Source organism: Bacillus rossius, chromosome 1, assembly GCF_032445375.1.
Source record: "Bacillus rossius redtenbacheri isolate Brsri chromosome 1, Brsri_v3, whole genome shotgun sequence".
Classification (NCBI taxonomy): domain Eukaryota; kingdom Metazoa; phylum Arthropoda; class Insecta; order Phasmatodea; family Bacillidae; genus Bacillus; species Bacillus rossius.
This window is the reverse complement of record NC_086330.1, coordinates 9,022,923-9,043,100: the sequence shown is the minus strand read 5'-3', so window position 1 is coordinate 9,043,100 and position 20,178 is coordinate 9,022,923. Positions and strand designations below refer to the sequence as shown.

Sequence of the window (20,178 nt, the reverse complement as noted above, 5' to 3'; positions counted from 1 at the left end):
AGTTAGAAATGTTGCAGCCGGCAAGTGTTTGTATCAGAAACACCGGAGTTGACCGGTCTCGTAAGCGTGGTGCCTGACCATGTGTCCTACGGTATGAGGCAGAGAACTAGTGGGGGGTTATGCCTCCTGCTCTAAAAGCTTACGGTAAGATGCACACGGAGCTCCAGAAATAAGAAGCAAGCTATAGTGTTAACTGACCAGTTAAAGCAAGCAAATGTCGGGAGCTCCGTGAGACTACATCTGACTATGCCAATGAATCTCACTGGATTGGGGTTTCAAGGACATGTCTTTCGCTCCGCGAAAGTGGATGTCACGTTTAACAATGTCACTAATTTAAATCTGAAATGCTACCAGTTGGTATCTGGGTGGCTGTGAAAGAACACATAAAATACACTTGAGTTATTAATACCATCTGTCTTGCTGATTATTGTCTTAAAAAAATATTTTTTAAACACGACATTGGTGGCTGGCCGTGACATCACAGGGTTGCAGGTCATTTTTATAGGTAGCAGGTTGTGTATATTTGCTTATTTTCTATAGTTTATGTCATAAGCCGCTTTTGTTATTTATATGTGGTAGTTTTTTGCTGCCTTATTTTTTTTCTTTGCAGTTGGCCATCATGTTTAAATAACGTAATTTCCTTCTGTTTAATGATTGAATTAATTGTTTGTAACCCTTTTAAAATTTCTCTGAAAAATTCATTTTTTATATTATAGCCTCTTACACCGCGAGACAGTGGGTTTGTTTTCCGTGCTTGCCACGGGACGGCACGGCTAATGGCGCACAGCAATTGGGCTGGAAGCGAGCAGCGTGTCGCGGTAGTGTGTGTGTGTGACGCCCGAGCAAGGTCATCACCTGTGTTGCGAGTTGCGGAAGTCTGGGCCGCAGCCAAGAAGTAACACTTGTTTGACACCGACACGAGCAAACTTCGCTGCCCATGCCTCGCATTCGCAGTGAATCAAGATTACCGTAGACAACTGCCAGACCACGCCTCACAAGAAATAGTAGGCCGTATTTTCCTGTATGTTTTGGCCCTTTATTTAATCAGAAAAATATTTTTGTGCAGGTCATCCTTGAATTCCATTTTTGACTCGTTTTGACTTTGTTCAAGAACTGCATGTTATTTTTTTTATCAGTGACCTGGTAAATGGTGGGTCCAAAGTAGACTTGGCTTGGTGTTGGTGTATAGGATTTTACCCACTTGAAGAGACTCGTAGCTCATATGTTACTTTTTAACGAATGTTATGATGTGTGATCAAGTATGTGCACAGCCTTAATAGGCTTAGTCGGAAATGCAGGGCGATTTAACGCAACATTTCCAAGGACACTACCGAAGGGCATGAAATATATTTATGGGTGCCATTACACTTAGTTTGGACACTTCTCAAAGCAAACGATTTGGTAGATTTGGTATTTCTGCTACTGTGAGGTGAATTTTTCATGAGCCTTCGCCTTTGGCCTAGTATAAGTTGTCCTCTCGCTTATATGTTGCGGTAGAGTTCACGTTTAATTTGAGCCAGGGTTTCACTGAACTGTGTTACTGCTTTTGGTTTTTATCTAGTAAAGTCCTTCAACGAAATGTTTAAGCAATATATTTTTTCACAACGAAGGGATAACAGGCGTAAGCAATGTTTGCGGTATAAAAGAAGAGTTTAGGTGAACGAGACTTTAACACTTTATGTTTAAAAGACCACGTACAGCACATGATTTAAGTAGGGGGAGCAAGTAGTTTCTATATTATTTTATAGTTATCAAGATTTTTGTCTAGCCTATCCTATTTATTTTTTACATTTATGTATGTACTGAGTTGGTATATGATTGTTAAGGGAATTTTTTAGATGTGATCTGAGAGGGCTGACAACAGGAAAGTATTGATATTTTGTTCTGTGATTTAATATTTTATAATGTTTGGGATTTTGGTTTTTGTAACAATTTGTCATGTGTTTTTGTCCAGCATCGACATAATAATATTTTTTCTTGGTGTCCTTACTACACTTTTAAGGTTTTTTTTTTCAGTTCTGTAGAGAATTTATTCCATTTAGGTAGTACTCAGAAGAGATGCTATTCATGCTCTATGTCACCCCTTTCAGAACAAGATTTTATATTTACAGTAATTACAGATAAACTTGTAGACTTTTTCAATTGTTTAACTTTCACGAAATGAAAAATATATACAGCGCATACTTTTTGCATAATTAGCTGCCAAAGTTATATTTTTAACGTTTTTGGGTTGTACAAATAAGGAGAGATTAATTTATTGCAGAAATGAAACTATTTAGGTTTAATTGCAATGCCACTGGCTACTTAAAGAAATGGTTTGAATTTATTTAAGAAAATATCAATTAATTTTACCTGGCATTTCAAAATTCTCAAATTTGTTACGATTTTGACAGCCTAGAAAGATGAAATGAGTTTTTGTGATATAAATGCAAACCATATCATGAAGTAGCCAGTGGCATTGCAGTTAAACCTAAATAGTTTAAATTCTGCAATAAATTAAATTCTCCTTATTTGTACAACCCAAAAACATTAAAAATGTAACTTTGGTAGCTAATTATGCAGAAAGTATACGCTGTATATATTTTTTCATTTCGTGAAAGTTAAACAATGGAAAAAGTCTAAAGGTTGATCAGTGATTAATATAAATATAAAATCATGACCTGAAATAGGAGACACCCCCTTAAGTTAGATATTTCAAAATGTACATCATCGGAAAATCCTGGAAAGCAGGGTACGTAATCAACGGTGTCGACAGCGGTCAGACGGTGGACTGAAGTATGCCCACCTGTACTCCTTCACCTTCTTGTCGAGGTGCTCGCGGAGGAGCAACCGTCCCGCCAGCCGGTCCACCACTGCGGGCACGTCCCGCCCGGGGACCCCCCGCAGCATGCAGAACAGCCACAGGGTCTCCCGGCCCGTCAGGCTCTCCATCAGCGCGTTGGACTGGGGGCAGTAGCCGATGCGCCGGTGCACCTGAACACAGTCGCACCTTCCAGTCCGATCCACCGCCTCCTGCAGCACGTGTGCTCACATGGTAGCAGAGCGTGGTTTCGATCCACAGACCTCGGGGGGGTTATGCGCCCAGCTCGCAATATTATGGGCAGAGTATGTTACAAGGCATGGTATTTCTGATCAGATATACGTAAATAAATATAAAACTATTTTATAGCACACATCACTTTTATTACCGGCATTTCATAGCCGAAAAAGCCAACACACAACATGGTTCTGCAAGGATACAACCGACTTCACGTCAAGATAAAGAACACTTCCTGTACCAACATGACAAACATGAACACAATTAAAATAAATGTTGGAACCATATATAATAACAATAATAATGCAAAGTAAGTCATATATAATAAATTGTATTGTTTTAAACAGAGTACACATATTGACTTAAAATTGTTACCATTTTTTAAATTACGTACATTTCTTGCGATTTATTTTTCTTACTTTTATCATTGAAATTATATTATTTAAAGACTTTCGAGTCTTTAAGACCTGTATTTTTTTTTGGAGAGTCCAGTGATTTACAAGGCACAAATTTTGTCTGCAGTTCCATTCCATTTGCGCTACTTTATCTGCTGCCGGCCAGCTGTAGGGTGAGCGTGACTGGAGGTTCAGCAAGTCAGTGCATCTGGAAAGAAGCGAGAATGAGTGGATTGAAGGGACTCGTGCAGACCAGGTGACAAAGATGGTCGCTTCATCTCACTGGATGAAATTTGGACCAGGGGTGGAACTGGAACCCCACTGCAATAGGCAGTGGTGATGAAAACTCGAAAGTCTCAAACAAACATGATAATTAAAGGCCCTAAACTCAGCTGCCAAAGAAGCCGGAAGATGGCTCTCCAGAGCTCTGAATTAGGCACGAATCTTGAGCAAGTAGTTAAAAATTTGGCAGATAGATGGCGCACTGTGGCCAGGTGGAAAACGTGGGCTGTAGAAGGCATCTCCGGGGAAAAGGGGGGGTTGTCGCTCCAAGAAGAAGGGCCTAAAGGAGGAAATAAAAGGGGAGGCATGGTGAGAACACAAGGAGGAAAAAAGGGGATCAGGAACACTATGTAGCACAGGAGCAAGGCTGCCACAGCAATTTTTTGGTGTATCGGTATTATCGCAATTCATCAAATAATCTTGTCCCTATCAAAAAACTAAGAATGTTTTTTAAGCATTAGAGGCCGTCTTACCTGCTTCAATTGGTTCTTCAGACTGAAGCCACCAATGTAAGCCTCTCCACTGGATATCCTCTCATCCCCTGTCATCATCTTGAATGTCGAGGTTTTGCCGGCCCCGTTGACCCCCAGGAGACCGAAGCACTCTCCCTTCCGCACCCTCATGCACAGCTCGTTCACGGCTCGCAAACTACCGTAGAACTTGGTCAGGTCTCTGTGCCCAAGGAGCAAACATGGTGGGGTGGAGAAAATAAGTGCACTGAAAACACAAAACTGAAAAGATGGATGAGGAAAATGTTAAAGGTGCTTTCAACCTCGAAATTGTTATCATTATGTGAGCTTGAGCACAACAATCTTTTCAATTAAACAACTAGATCTAACCAAAAAAAAACATTACATTTTTGAGTGAGTCTGTGTGAATGATAACTATTTTTTGAGGTTGCCAGCTATGCAAGGGTGAGCGAGTGGAAAACAAAACTAAACAGGTATTCATGCAATTAGGAACCCTTTTAAAACATTAATCACTTTAAAAAAAAAGAAAAAACCACTGATCATTACCACAAATAACTGAACGTATTCATTACCTTGTATGAAGCATGTTAAGTTAGTAGAGAGTTTAAGAGTATTAGCTTTGGTAAAGTCTCACTGTTACCTATGCAAAATTAAATGGGCATTTTCCATTGCCTAACATAAGTCAACCAGTCAACAAAGAACCACTAACAAGAGTTAAAAAAAATAAAAACTGAATCAAATACAAAATCATACAGGATAAAATGATATAATTGGAATTCAACAAAATTAGTAGTCAAACAATACAACAAATGACATAGACGAACACACAACCATAAAGAAAAATTTACCGTAAATTTAATTTAGGCAATAAATCCTTGTTAACAAAATAACAATGGAAGAAAGTAACTAGCAACTAAAAAAAAATGATGATTGTGGTCTAAAAATTATTGGCAGCACAGGAAATTAAACACTAAAAAGCAAACTTTATTTTAATCCCAGAGAACACCCCAAAACTAAAGAATGAAGAACAGAAAAGACTGCTCAAGACTGTTGCAGGAGAGTATACGAAAAGAAAGCAATCCTTACATGAGCACTACGTCAAAGGTATTCTTGAGCTCATATGGGTTGGCAGAGCGCACATTGAAGTTTTCTACAACCACGTCCGAGTCCGGTTCGTAATCTTGAACCATGACTGCAATGAGAGGAAATGTGCATGCTTTGGTCTCTTCCTGGGATATGCATCTGTTGAATTGCTTTAAATAAAAATAAAATTCCTGTTTTTTCTAGCATACATGTTGAAAGTTTATTCTATTAAACTCCTTTATAAACATAAAGTAGATACATATATTTATTCAGAAGTAAATTTGTGAAAACAATTTAGAAATTATTTAAATTCATAAAGAAATTCATTAACAGACAACTGAAAACTGTTTCGGTCAGATCAGAAACACACATATATTCTTTATAAGGCTAATGACATAAAGGTATGAAGACTAGCATCTGTAGTCTTATGTGAAAATTGACATTTGTTCAGGAGAGTTGGTTATCATCTTTAAAGTTTCATAATGTACCATAATATCACAAAATATGGATCATTCTTTCCCAAATGAATCAAATAAAATGTAATTTAAAACATTTTAACGGACACACGCAGTCAATAACAGGCGAGAACATACCTGATTGGTTGTGCATCAAAACTTCCCCACTGCAAGTATTATTCAAAGAATGAATTAAAAGTGTTATGAATAATTAATTAACAAATTACAGGTTTTACAATCCTTCTTCAAGGATGTCGATCTTTAAAATAGATCCAGGCCAATTTATTTCCATCCACATTTCAATACTTTTGATTTTTACAAAAATCCCAGAACTAACCCCACCCTTGTATGCTTAGCACCAGCACCCTCCCCTTCTTCATGCTCGTACGACTGCCATAGATCTGCGACAGTCTCGTAGGATCATGGCACATGCTCGCCACACTATAACGTATGATGCTGTAAATATGAACATGGTACCTGAAGGTGAAGAGCTTCAAGTTACGAGCATCCACAAAACTAACTGAATTATGTAATACTGTTTGTATCTACAAATATAGTAGCTTATATTTATAAATAATGCTGAATGTAACTGCATGTGTGTGTGTTTATATATATATATATATATATATATATATATATATATATATATATATATATATATATATATATATATATATATATATAAATTTATAAACTAGAAATGCTGGTGAGTAAGTCAGTCACATACTTGTGATAAGATAATTAGCACTATGCTGATATAAAATACTCATTTTGAATGGTAAAAAATGTACAGAGTACATAATTAGCAGCAGGCATCTGCATTTGAGATAAAAATCCTGCTGTATGGGATTCTACTATCCTAGGGAAGAAACATAGATATCTATTACCCTCTTTTATCGCATAATCGTCGCACACGCATAATCGTCGCGCCTATAAAATAGGGCATCAAAATTTGGATAAAAAACCTCTCGCGTAAACGTTGCATGATGTTCTTATCGATCCCGCTATTAGATTCTGAGTGCTTTGTGTAGGTATTTTTTCCGTATAAAAATATGTATTTTAAAGTATAAATCTAATATTTATTCGGTAATTACCACTTACCTATTTATTTAATTAACGGAAATACGAAGTTTTTTGATGTATTAATTTTCTTTTAAAGACGTTTTTAAACGTTACAACCTTTATCTGTTCGTCTGCGTCGCCATGGTGTACCACTTATAAAAATGCAGCCATCGCTCGTTGGCATAATTCGTGTTTGGTTATGTTGCTTCCCATATAGAGCGCGCGCACATAGTCGAATATCGATACTGATGTATCGCCGATTTCATGCAAAGCGCACTCTCTGTCGAGTGCCGAGTTAACTACATTTGATGGCCCGTACTCTTTAGTGGTATGTGTCTGCTACGACTCAGGGGGGGGACACTTCATAGGGTATAGCAAACGCATTTTTCTAGTTGCTATACAGTAGTGATGGGCAGAACGGTTCTTTTGACCGAACCGGTACTTTCGGATCAGTTCCGTGAAAGATTCGTTCAGAACGATTCGTTCATCTCGGTCATTTCGTTCTTTTCTGTGAATAGGATCTGGCTCTTATATCAGGTGACGTAACTCGTTCATCCTTTAGAGTATTGGCTACGTGTTTGCTTCCAGCCTCCCCTCGTTATCGCGTGACCCGATAACGAGAGGAGGCTGGATCGCGTGGGTGGTTATCTTTATCTACTCTGCATGGGTAAATGAAATTTCAAACGTCTAGTTGTATACTGACTGTTATAAAATTATTGACTGTTGATCGCTGCAAATGCTTCATGCAGTGATTCTATATAATACGGGAGCATTAAATCTAAGAATGTTAGGTACGAAAGTGATCTTTCTTAACTTTAATTTGTAATCGCACTATTATAGCTAGTACTTGAACATTGCTTTTCGTAGCCAGTGAATCACAGTTGCGTATATGAAACAAGATTATTTATATTGTATTACTTTTTAAGTTACAAATATTAATATACAGGCTATTTACACTCTAGAGAGAGTAAAGTGTTTACATGTAGACCAACACATTTAGAGAAAAAAAGACAAAAATTGAATACTACTACTGCGATTCAGTATGAAGAGAGAAAAATGAAGTAGGTACATTAATTAACACCTAAATGGTAAGTGTGAACATTTGTAGTTACTTTCCCTGTTATTTTTAATTCATGTTTTTTTTTTTCCCCAAATTTGTGTATGTGAATGTGAAAACGCAATTTTAAACCACTACTTAACAGTTGACATTTTCAGGTATAGATACTTTTCATGTTACCCTATTTTATTTGATCAGTTATCGTTTGCTCTTATGAACATGCTCACGCTGTGATTACTAATTCTTCAGACTCCTGACGTCATGAATCATTTCACGAACGAATCAGACCGGGCGCGTGGCCGGTTCTCTCATCTCGTTCTCTCGTTCTCTCCGCGTTTTCGTTCTTCCGAATCTTTCAAGGTACCGGCTCTCAAAGAGCCGGTTGGTTCTCTCGTTCTCTCCGCATTTTCGTTCTACCGAATCTTTCAAGGTACCGGCTCTCAAAGAGCCGGTTCTTTACATCGCGAACGAATCGCAAGATTTCGTTCTCTCAAAGATTCGTTCTTTTTGAACGAATCGTTAACGAACGACCCATCACTACTATACTTCGATCATATATACTTATAGATAGCTCATTGGCTATAGCTGCTGTGTTGTTTGTTGATCCCGGGATCTCAATCAGCTGATTGTAGGCTACGCGACGGGTTTTTGCCATAGGAAACAATGAAGTAGTCGACTAACATGTGTGATATTTTGTGTTTGCTGCATTCACGGACGATTGTAGGCTTCGTTTATATCAATAAATGTGTTAAGTAAAGAATGTAGAAGTAAATAAGTAATTAAATATGTCTGAATTGATCGGAATTCACGTTATTATTGTGCCCGAAGGGAGTGTTTTTGTTGTGTATCGTACCTCTAACCTCAACACTTGTGTATTTGTCAATACGTTTTGATGGATTCAGTCTTAAGCTCGTATTTTATTACGAACTTTATTAAAATCTACACAATGCTAGGCAATATTGGAAATATAAATATACTAAATGTAATGATACAAGATATATAACATTATTTTCGAGACAGCTACATTTCTATCATTATTGGCTTTGGTCGTTTGAGTGAGCTTGTTTAATATTTACCGGAGCTAATAAATAGTAATTTTTATTCAGATAATTTATGCTGAGTGGAAATAAAATAATAATGTTACTCTACAGTTTCCTCAAACTATAAAAAAAGGTAACCATAATGATTGGCCGTATGATTTTTAAATGAAATGAATAATGCCCCACCATGTCCTATGAAAATAATGAGATGTGTATTAAGGGGCACAGGTAGCCTACCTTGGGGTATGTACATGCAAGACAGAGTTGTAATTGTATTAGGCCTACATGAAAGCTTGAATTGCATATTCAGAGGGTAATATTCTTACATGATGACTTTTGCTCGACTAAAATAATAGAATTTAGAAAATACAGTTTTTGAACAGTAATGACATTCTTCTATTTACCCTAAACATTGTGTTTTTAAATTCCTGTAGGTTTCTGAGAAATCACAATTTATAACTTAAATAACAATATCTGTGCATTCATGTAGCAACAGCCTTTTGTTGCTTCAGATCCAGGTAAACATTTGTATGTATGGAGAATCACGGGATCTGCAAACCTAGCGTGCTAACGTTTACAACAGTCTGTTCTGAGGCTTCGTTTGTGCATGTTCAGTGTAAATAATCATGAATTTGTGATGTAATAATGGACAATTTGAATATGTTAGCTACATTAAAAATATGTAGTTTAGTATGGGTACATTAAAAAATAAAGTAAAATATTTTTAATGGTTGCTTAGAAATTACCACAGTGTGCAAACAGTTCACACCAGAAAATTCCGAGACCCAAATAGTTTCAAAGTTCATCGAAGTTTGTCATTCACACAAGAAAATTTAATACCACAACATTAAAGGATAAAAATGTGCATGAGAAATCTCCATATCATCTTTTATAGAGTTGTGTGACAGGAATTAGATAATATTCAAACTAAATTAAAAATACTTACAAATATTGTGGATAATTGTTTTGATCAGGATAGTTACCTACTACTTAAATTATAAATACCTAAGAAACTATAAAAAAAATACTGTACAGTATTTTTAATTTAGCTATACTAACCAAACCAACCATCCACAATAATTTTATGTTCTCCAGAACATGTACACACATAGTCTCGCAAGGAAAAGCAAAAATGGTGGTAGCCGCAAAAATGCTCAGGTATTGCAATGTAAGCTATAAATGATAATTTCTAAGAAACTAGTAGGATTTTAGAAACATCGTTTTCAGGATAAGTAGAGGAATGTAGTTAGTGACTGGAAAAAAGTAATTTTGGAATGTTTTATTACGGAAAAGCCGCGACATAAGAATATTACAATGCAGAGAAACATGTTAAGTCCTTAAGATTGAAAGTATTGATCATAACTTTGAATTAACAATAAAATAACTATTTTTTATAAAGAGGTTAAAATTTTTATGCTCTTAATAAATGTAAAATTGTGTTTATAATGCCTATAACTTACATAAGTTATTTAAGATACATGCATACAATGGTGACAGATGTTACCAATATGAAAATAGTGTGCTGAAACAAACATTGGTTTTCGAGAAAAATGTGTAACTAGAAGCTCTGCATATGAATTTTGGCCGTTATATGGAACCCCTAAAAGATGTTGCCATTAAAAAACTTAGGATAATGGAAAACTTATAAAAATACACTTCGTAAATATTAAGTAGTGTGTTAGGTTTTCAATTCTCAAATCACATTTTTAAAAAAATAGTAGCAATGCTTGTTTGACCTAGACTTTTAATGCCCTCAAATTAAATGTAACTACATTTTCACAACTAAGTATTCATCTGCTATTGAAAAACCAGCAACAACCCTTATTTTCTCTAGATTTTGGCCAGATAAAGAATTATTAAGCAAAGAGCCATACATTTTTAAACATTATTTATTTTAAATTATACACACTAAATTTAAAAGTTATAAAATCTGTCCACTATACTGAACCTATGAAGCTTAGTTTTCGGTTTTGTGATCTGGTTTCATCTTCTTCCTGCCAGTCATTATTCTGCTACTTTTCTATCCCTCCCTTCTTTGATTTCAGACTGTTGGGCAAAAAAGGAGACAGGTTCATTTGTCTTTATTAGGGATGTTAGCTTGAAATGAAATAATAATGAGGAAGGAATGACAAATTTATTCTTATTAAAGCACACATTTAAATATAGACATTATATTCTGACTTGCTGAGCGACAAGCTGAACTGCCGCCTTGGCCACCGAGTTAGGAACTGAAAAACAATATGGTAGGTATCTACAGTAGGTATCTAATTACCTACAATTAAAAGTAAACAAAAAATAACAAGTTATGTTTAAATTACAGCAGTTAAATATATGAGGTTTCAGGTTCTAAAATAAATAATAAATCAAAATTGAAAACCATTTTAGTTAAAAAAAAAAGTAAGAAAATCTATTTTATTAAATACAATAGTTCATGTACAATTGTATGTCACATTCACACACACATACAGATACTTTTCCAAAATCATTTTACATTTAGCTTCAATGAAACTTAAAACTATATAATTATGGTAAACAGGCTTATACAGTATGTTACATTTCTTGAGTTTACATTCTAATAAGTAGTAAATAAATTTAGTCCAAAGACATAAATTACAAGAATTTGGTCACATCATTGGCATCCATATCATTGCACAATCTTTGTTTACAAATGCATCAACCCTGTTTAGTTTTATGAATGTCTGCTCTTTACTCAAAACAAAAGATCATATATAAATCAACCCTTTTAAGAGCCAAAGTCCAAATACTTCTTCTTTTCTCATCAACTGGGAAACTGTAAAACAGTAAATTTTAAAAACTCTCACAATGTTAACAATAAGTTTGACACAAAACCTACAAAAAAACATTAAAAATCAAACTAGGGGTCATCCTATAAAAAGAAATTAGAAATAAGATTAAACATTTTTCTTAGCTACTGACATCTATTGTAATGATTATGTAAAATAGCATTGCAATAATTCAAATAGTTCATAAGTAATTTAATGGTCCAATGGTTGATCATGTTTAAGGTCGCTTAGGTTAGGTTTATCACATTCCAAATATCTTTTGCAAAACAATAAGAGAATATCAGTTTATAATTGTCTTTTAAAATAATTGTTTCATAGAATTCTCGACACTGACATTAACTAAAGTATATTATAAATACGGATTTGCCTAATTCACAAAATGTTAAGTCGGCTATCGTCACATCGCAACAGCTTTGTTTCAAATCCTTTCTTAAACTAAATCTATTTATTCATAACCTTACCTGTGAAACGAAACACTGCTTCTGTTTTCGAATCTCTCATTACATCCGTACGCAACACAAGAAGTAACCATATTAAATTAAATACATTTGAAGTAGGGTAAACAAGGGTTGGGTCTTCAAGTTAAAAAACCATATTTTACAAACTTTCTGATAAGCTTCAGCACTAATATATTTCTACGTTGGTTAATTAATACGTTTATTAATATAAACCAAACCTATTATCTTTCTCAAACGCAGCAAACTATAGAAATCCCGCACGATAGCCCGCCACTACATTGGTTCTTATGGAAGTTTTCCAGCAGGTAGCCAACAATCAGCTGTTCGAGATCTCGGTTTCCAAACAAACGACGAATAAGCTCTCTATGATATATATGCTCGAAGCTACTATACAGCTTTATCCAACATCTGAGCACAAAAATTATAATCAAAATACCACGTTGATTAAATAATTATTACATTTGTTTTAACATTTTATCAAATTTATGGCATAAATTAATATTGTTGAAATGAAAATAATATATTTACGTAAAAGAAAATAAACGAGTTTTCGTTGGCACGTTGAACCACTTGTTTATCCATCAACACCATAATTAATGGCGTCGGCGTTGAATTAAGTGATATTAGGTTAATAAAAAATTTCTAAGGAAATTTTGTTTCTATCATGTTGAAATAGTAATCTCGCTAAATAATATCAATGATTTCATGAACTGCTTTATAAATCACTGTTATGAAACATGCCTGATTCAGCTACGTGTTGTGTTAACTACTGCTACAACACGAGAAGAGATAATAATAATTAACTTTACTTTAAGTTTCCGCTTGACGAAACTAGGTATGTGTAAATTATTAAAACGAAACAAAATAAAAGTTTTGTGTAGTTTAAATAGTGATGAGCATTTTGTTTTCATGCCCTACAGAATTTCCTCTTTTTAGGTAGTGTGTAGTCGCACATTGAGGACAAGCACACAATACATAAATACTTACGTACTGTTCTAAATGTCAATGAGTCTCAAATTCTGCTCAAACTTGCTGCTTATGTACTTTAATTAGTCTAAATGTTTTGTATGAATTTTATTTTTAGGTCGAGAGGGAGGTGTGGGTAAAAATTTCGTATTGCGTATCCAAGTCTATCCCTTGATACTAATAAATGGCATGATCCTGAATACATTGATCCTGTGGTAATGATGCTTGCTGTTTTAACATTAATTAAAACAGCAAGCATCATGTGCCACCGGATAAATCATACATGATCATGCCAACAGGATCAAGGGATAAACTTGGATACGTGATACGAAACAATTACCGAGGTGAGGGTTGCGAAAAAATGAAGTGTCTTAAATTTTTATGTTGAAATTAAGGTTTTTTTTTCCTTCTTAATTTATTGCTACACACGTGTCTTCAAGAAGTGAAGATATGATAAAGATTTGTACTTTCACCTAATCCATAAAGAATTAGATGCCATTGGTAACAGCTTCATTTCAATTTTTGTGGAAAAATTGTACATCATAGGCAGTTAAATTTGCCAGAAATACACATTGCCTGTGTTAATGATTATATACTTCTGCACGTTTTTTTATGCATTTTGTTTGCGATTTGTAATGCAATTCGGTAGGTACCTACGAAAATCCTAACCTTAACTTCAATCAACGTGATTATACTAGAACAGAAATTATTTCTTGGACATAAAAAAAGGCAGCAATTTATTATAATCCGAAAATATGTTACATGTTATGCATTTTAACAAATGTTATGCTACGTAAAGAAAACATTTTTAACCGAAATGAGGTTAAGTCAAACACTGTCCCGAAGGTAAGAAATTTACTTATTGTTTTAAAAATATTGCTCTCCTAAATCATTATATGTTACGTTTACCGATATTTAGTTAAATGATTTGCTTATAAGGGAAAAAAAATAAAATCAATATTTTTATAAATATAAATGCATGCACGAAACAAGTCACAAGCTTGCCAACATTCAGTTGAAGCTGCAAATTTCCCTACTATTCAAATTAGTGTTTTAAGCATATTAACTGCAAATTGTACTTTCTAGGATCAATGTTCTATTTAAATTAAAATTTACTTATAATTTGAAACGTAAGTCTTACTCCAGAAGGTTCTTTATCTCGGTTTTAAGCCATTGCAACTTCGTTTTAATGTTTGTCAAGTTTGCGTTTTTGTATAGCAACTAGCGCATTTCTGAATAAAAAAAACGTAGAACTGCAATAGCATTGAGTGTCCACTCTGTACTAGTACTTTATTTACTCTATGCTACGACTATAGTTACACGTTAGTTCAGGCTCGCATTCGGGTCACAGATTTTGTTTTTCTATTTAAAGTTGAAGGAAGGTTTTGGTTGCATGACTTATTAATTTAAATTGTTTCGCGTATACTCTACTTTTTAAGTAAACGTACTTTCCATGAATGTTTTTTTTTTAATGAATAACTACCGAACAAAAAATTTTTTTTCCACATAAATGTCATACCCCTACTTTTCAAACTTGATTTTAGTATATAATGTGCGACAATTATGCGATAAAACACGGTATTTGGAAACTTAAAACTTTTCTGCCTCACCCATGCATTCATGCAGTATAATGTAAGTTATCTACTACGGAGTGCATGCTACTGTTTGGATGTGTTTTTACACTGTGACATTACCTTTTGGCTTATTAGACGTGCGTTCCCTCAAGCTGTACCAAACAGAGCCAACAATATTGAGCTCTATGAGCAGCAGGATTGTACTGAAGACAATCGCACTCATGATGAAGAACACAACATTTCGCCCAACGCCAGGAGTCTCCCACTCAAAGTAGTTTTCCGTCATCTTTATGCATGTTCTATTAGGGCAAAATCTGGGATCTGGAAATAAAACATATGACTTCATAAGTGCAATACATGTATTTGCATGTACTTACAAAACACGCTCTAAAACTGCACAGTGTGTGTAATGAATATGTACTGAATATGAAAGTATATGGAAATTACATTATTCATTCTGGTGTTTAGAGAACTTATTTTGACAATAAAAGTAATTGTATTTTCCAGGAGCTGACGTTATAAGATTCCTGTAACTCATCACACACCATGGAAACCTTATGTTAAATCCTAGCTGTCTTGATAAACACTTTTCTTTTAGAAGCTGTTTTTCTCAGGGGGCTCTGAATCCTTCCATCAAAAGAGATTCCATTGCTACTACAGATCCACCCAAAACTCAGTGTGTTCCTAAGATTAGAGAACATTTTTATAGTTCTAGATCCATTCTCACTGTCGACCCCTCAATGACTGCGTAAAAAGACAGAGCATTACTGATTCTTTACTACACACTACACACCAGACACACCAGAGAGTGCACACAATTCTAACTAGAGAAGAGTAATTTTTAGACATTACTTGAACTAAACTTTGACGTCGTACCGACCATGGCCGTTAAGCCCGTGCTCCGCACCGCCAGTACCGTATCCCGTTTTCGGAGCGCGCCCCTCACCCAGCCGGATTGAGTCAAGCTAGCGCCCTGGGCGTGATCTCAATTAACTGAATTAAAACAACAGGACACGAAACCCCAAAGGCTCGAATACGGAAAACAATGCCCAAACGAGGCATTAGGACGAAATTAAGTAATCACATGCAGTGAGCAAGTGCGTCGTAGAGACTCCGTGCGTGCGCGGCTCGCACGGAACAGAAAACAATCCTCGTTACTAGCCACAGCGGCTACGGGCCTTGATTAATTGGCCTATGATAGTGGTCTAGCCAAACTAAGGGAATTCAAACCCAAACAGTGCACATTGAGACAATTTGTAGTTAAATTTACAGTCGACAGTAGTATAGTTTGGGGGCTCCGGAAACTGGGTCCGGGGCGTGGAGCCGGAGCCGGTGTCCACCATCTTGGATTGTGACGTCACGGCGGCCATCTTGGATGGTTGTGACCTTGACCTTTGACCATGACCTTGACATTTGACCCTCAAAATTCGCCAAAATTGGGCAAAAATTGCCCAAAATTCCTCAAAATACGCCAAAATTTCCATTTCTTTGGAAAAAAATTCCGCCAAAAAATCTCAAAAAATTCCACAAACCAAAAATTAGGATTTCGAAAATCCTCAAAAGTCGTTTTGCCCTAGAAAGAACCCAAATTCCTAAAAACGGCTTAAGCATCCATGTCTAAAGCCTCCGGTAAGCCATTTCTAGGAATAAGGATACCATGACCGCCATATTGGATTATGTCGTCCCCGTTGCAATTTCTATTACGGCCGCCATCTTTAAAATCTTTATTTATTATCCGATTTTAATGAAAAAAAATTAAAATTTATAAAAAATTTAATTAATAAAATTTTTATGAAAAATATTTAAAAAACAAACATTAACGACACGGAGCTCGGAGTCTGTGGTTCGAACCCGGTGAGGACAAACAAAATAAAAATGGCGACCGATCCTTCCCCCGTGGTGGCTGCTGGCAGACTGACTCCCACCACTTTTTTTCAAAGCATATATATCGCCAGTGAGCATGACGTCATGTCCGCCATCTTGAAAATCCGTAATTTTAATGCTAGAGATTCGGGAAAAATTTAAAAATCATTAAAAAATTAATCAACCTAATTAAATAATAAAAAATCCTTAAAACCACCGTTGCACTTTTCGTGACGGCCGCCATCTTGAAATTACCCGCTTGAGATCACCATCCTGTTTTCGTCTGCTAGAGTGTGCCGATACCATGTTAGTATAATTATCTGGTCACCACACCTTTGACCTTGACCTTGAACTTTGACCTTGACCTTGAAATTTGACCTTGACCTTGAAATTTGACCTTGACCTTGAAATTTGACCTTGACCTTGAAATTTAACCTTGACCTTGAAATTTGACTTTGTCCTTGTCGACCATCATGGACCCAACATTTTATGTTCAGTACATGCTACCAGGAGCTACCACCTGCTGGAGTACACCATCTTGTATGTGACTCGTATTATAGAGTACATTTCCATCTGGATAATTTTATTCTAACCCGCTACAGTGCAGTAATCATTTATTACCGAGGTGCCCCTGCCATCTTGAAATTCGGCCGCCATCTTGAAATCGTGTAATAATGTAGCTAGAAAAGCGGGAAAAAAATCCAAAATTCATGAAAAAAAAAATATTATGGTGGTTTTCTCCGTGTGCTCCCGTTTATTCTTGACAATATTATGGTGGATTTCTCCGTGTGCTCCTGATTATTCTTGTCAATATTATGGTAGTTTTCTCCAGGTGCTCCTGATCATTCTTGTCAATATTATGATGGTTTTCTTCGTGTGCTCCTGATTATTATTGTTAATATTTTGATGGTTTTCTCTGGCTGCTTCTGATTATTCCTGACTAGACATCTGATGGTTTTCTCCGAGTGCTTCTGGTTACTGATGAGGAATTGATCTCTGCATGAAAGATTTTTTTACTTAATGAGGCATGTCATTTTTATTCAAGGTTACTTTTAATTAGTGAATTTCTGCTACTTAATCATCACTTGTAATATTTTTATCAGGTGGAAATTAAAAAAAAATCATTACTCAGTCGAATAATAATAATCTCTGAGAAATCTCAGAAGCACTAACAGGAAGGACGAACTTCTTTCTCCTTGGAGTCTAGCGAAGCCAACCTTCCTTTGCGATCGATAGTGAGCATTCCGCATCCCGCATTAATGAAATAGATATTATTTACCTGCAAGCAACACGTGGCGACATCTGTTGATCACAGCCAGAACTACTTGCATCTATTTGCTTTGCATTAGATAACTTAACTCTCGCTGATGAAATATTAAAAAAATTCTATTTAAGAAATGGTTCCAATTGGAGAAAACTGACAGTTTGTATCTAACATTAGTCATAGAAGCTACCATGGATCATGGTTTGTTATCTGCAGCTGAATCGGAAGGAAGCCGCTGTAGATACTGTGGCAAGGATTTTGTCATGAGAAGAATGATTGTGCTAGAAACCCATTATGCAACATGTTAAGCTGTAATCGTTGTAGCAGGTTGTTAACACGAATTGACAGCTTAAAAAGACATCGTAGAACATGTTAAGTCAAGACTACTTACGGCATAGAGGACACCGATGGATCCACTAGACTAAAGAAGAGTGATCTGCATTACGACAATAATTTTCCTTGTCCTGAGCGTGATGGTATTAGCTCACCCGATCGTGAGGAAGAACATAAATTGAAGGATGCTAATGGCTTCGGGAAGACTGAAACTAATGGAAGTATCAACACCGTGAAAAGTGAGAATACATTCAAGCCTATATTCAGTAGATCCTCCATTCTTTGTAAAAATGATGGACTCCTAAAAAGGAAGCATGAAGACGATGAAGACACTACGACATCATCAATGGCGAATTCATACGGTAATCTGGGTGAAGAGGATGTCTTCTACAGTGATTGTTACAGTGACTCTGAGGCTGTTGACAAAGGCATAGACTGTGATGAAGCACCTAGAGCTGACAAGATCGAAGAATGTGGCGATGTCCTGAGACTGAAACGATGGAAACGTCGTGTTATAATAAATAAATCTGATAATGCTTATTATGATCACTTGGACGATTGTGATATTAAAAGTATTTATAATAAACAAGGAAATAAGACGGTGGTAGAAGAGATTGATTACACATCATGGAAAGATCCAAACATATTCATTGACCGGATAAGACTTCTACATGGCTCGCTTTGTGCAGGAAACTATTCGTGCATCAAAGAAATATCCTTCATACTCAAAGAACTGAGGAAAGCTGGCTACATACAATAATGGCTTCTTTTACTTGTATTTGTGTAATGTTGAGAAGTAATTAAATATTGAAAGAAAAAATTTAATGTTTTTATTTCTTGTATTCTGATTTCCAACTAAGCCTGTGTGTTTCCGCTACTGTATGTGTGTACGTTCTGTTTCCTGTGTGTACTGTGTGTACGTTCCGTTTCCTGTGTGTACTGTGTGTACGTTCCGTTCCCTGTGTGTACTGTGTGTACGTTCAGTTTCCTGCGTGTACTGTGTGTACGTTCAGTTTCCTGTGTGTACGTTCAGTTTCCTGTGTGTACTGTGTGTACATTCAGTTTTTTTTCCTGTGTGTGTATTATTTCTTCATTTCGTTTCCTGTGTGTACTGTGTAATCATTACATTCATTGCGTGTAAATTGCGTACATTGCGTGTTGGAGCCGAGTAGACTTGTATCCTTGTAGCTTCATAGACATGTAGTTTCGTAGCCATGCGGTCTTTTAGTCATTCAGTCTCGCAGCCATGTATAACTCGGAACCAGCTAGGTCCTTTTAGACTCGTAGCCTTGTAGCCTCGTAGTCTCTTAGACTCGTAGCATTGTAGCCCAATATCATTGGAGCTGTTGAAAGAAAAGGCAGTTGGAGCATTTGGAGCTGTTGGAGCTGTTGGAGCATTTGGAGCTGTTGGACCATTTTGAGCTGTTGGAGCTAAGAATTAGTCATTGCACGTCTATGCAGGGCTAAATATTTATAAGATTGCTGCCTTTCGCAAGTGATCCTGTAGTAGGATAGAAATTGTGTAATAAATATTATGTTTGTAAAAGACTTTGTGGTGTTTTATTTCTCGAACCTTACACTTTTCTGGTATTTAAATTAAATTTATTTTAGCTTCGTCCAGGATCGTGCCAAGGACCTTAGTCGACCTAATAATCAGTATATTGTTTGCAAAATTATTTAATGAATTTTTAACTTTTTCCTGAATATATATGTTAATTATTGCGAATATTCCAAGATGTTGGTCTTGATGTCTGATAGGATGATGGTAGTAGAGGATTTAAAGTCTCTTTAAGAATGTTGAACGTGGTTTATTGAAATTATTATTTTTTTCATAAAATTAAACATTATTGCATCGATCGAGTATCTAACCAAGGACTGGAGCGGATCGAATCAATATGTAAGTTAATGAGTGATTTTTTTGATGAATTTTGGATTTATTCCCGCTTTTCTAGCTACATTATTACACGATTTCAAGATGGCGGCCGAATTTCAAGATGGCGGGGGCACCTCGGTAATAAATGATTACTGCACTGTA

General features: G+C 35.9%; 1 protein-coding gene and 1 long non-coding RNA gene across 2 annotated transcripts in view; both read right to left on the bottom strand.

Annotated features, from left to right (window-relative positions):
* Positions 1 to 20,178, bottom strand: part of LOC134531922 (phospholipid-transporting ATPase ABCA3-like) — a 163,551-nt gene that overhangs the window by 21,921 nt on the left and 121,452 nt on the right. The window contains exons 23-26 of the mRNA XM_063367968.1: positions 14,804 to 15,004; positions 5,271 to 5,376; positions 4,188 to 4,386; positions 2,786 to 2,973 (exon numbers count right to left, since the gene is read on the bottom strand). Of these exons, the coding sequence (XP_063224038.1) occupies positions 2,786 to 2,973; positions 4,188 to 4,386; positions 5,271 to 5,376; positions 14,804 to 15,004 (694 nt within the window). The remainder of the gene's footprint in view (positions 1 to 2,785; positions 2,974 to 4,187; positions 4,387 to 5,270; positions 5,377 to 14,803; positions 15,005 to 20,178) is intronic.
* Positions 10,997 to 12,522, bottom strand: LOC134531928 (uncharacterized). Its single transcript, XR_010075097.1, has 2 exons — positions 12,147 to 12,522; positions 10,997 to 11,672 (listed from the first exon to the last, which is right to left on the bottom strand). It is a non-coding gene; the product is annotated as an uncharacterized LOC134531928 (long non-coding RNA).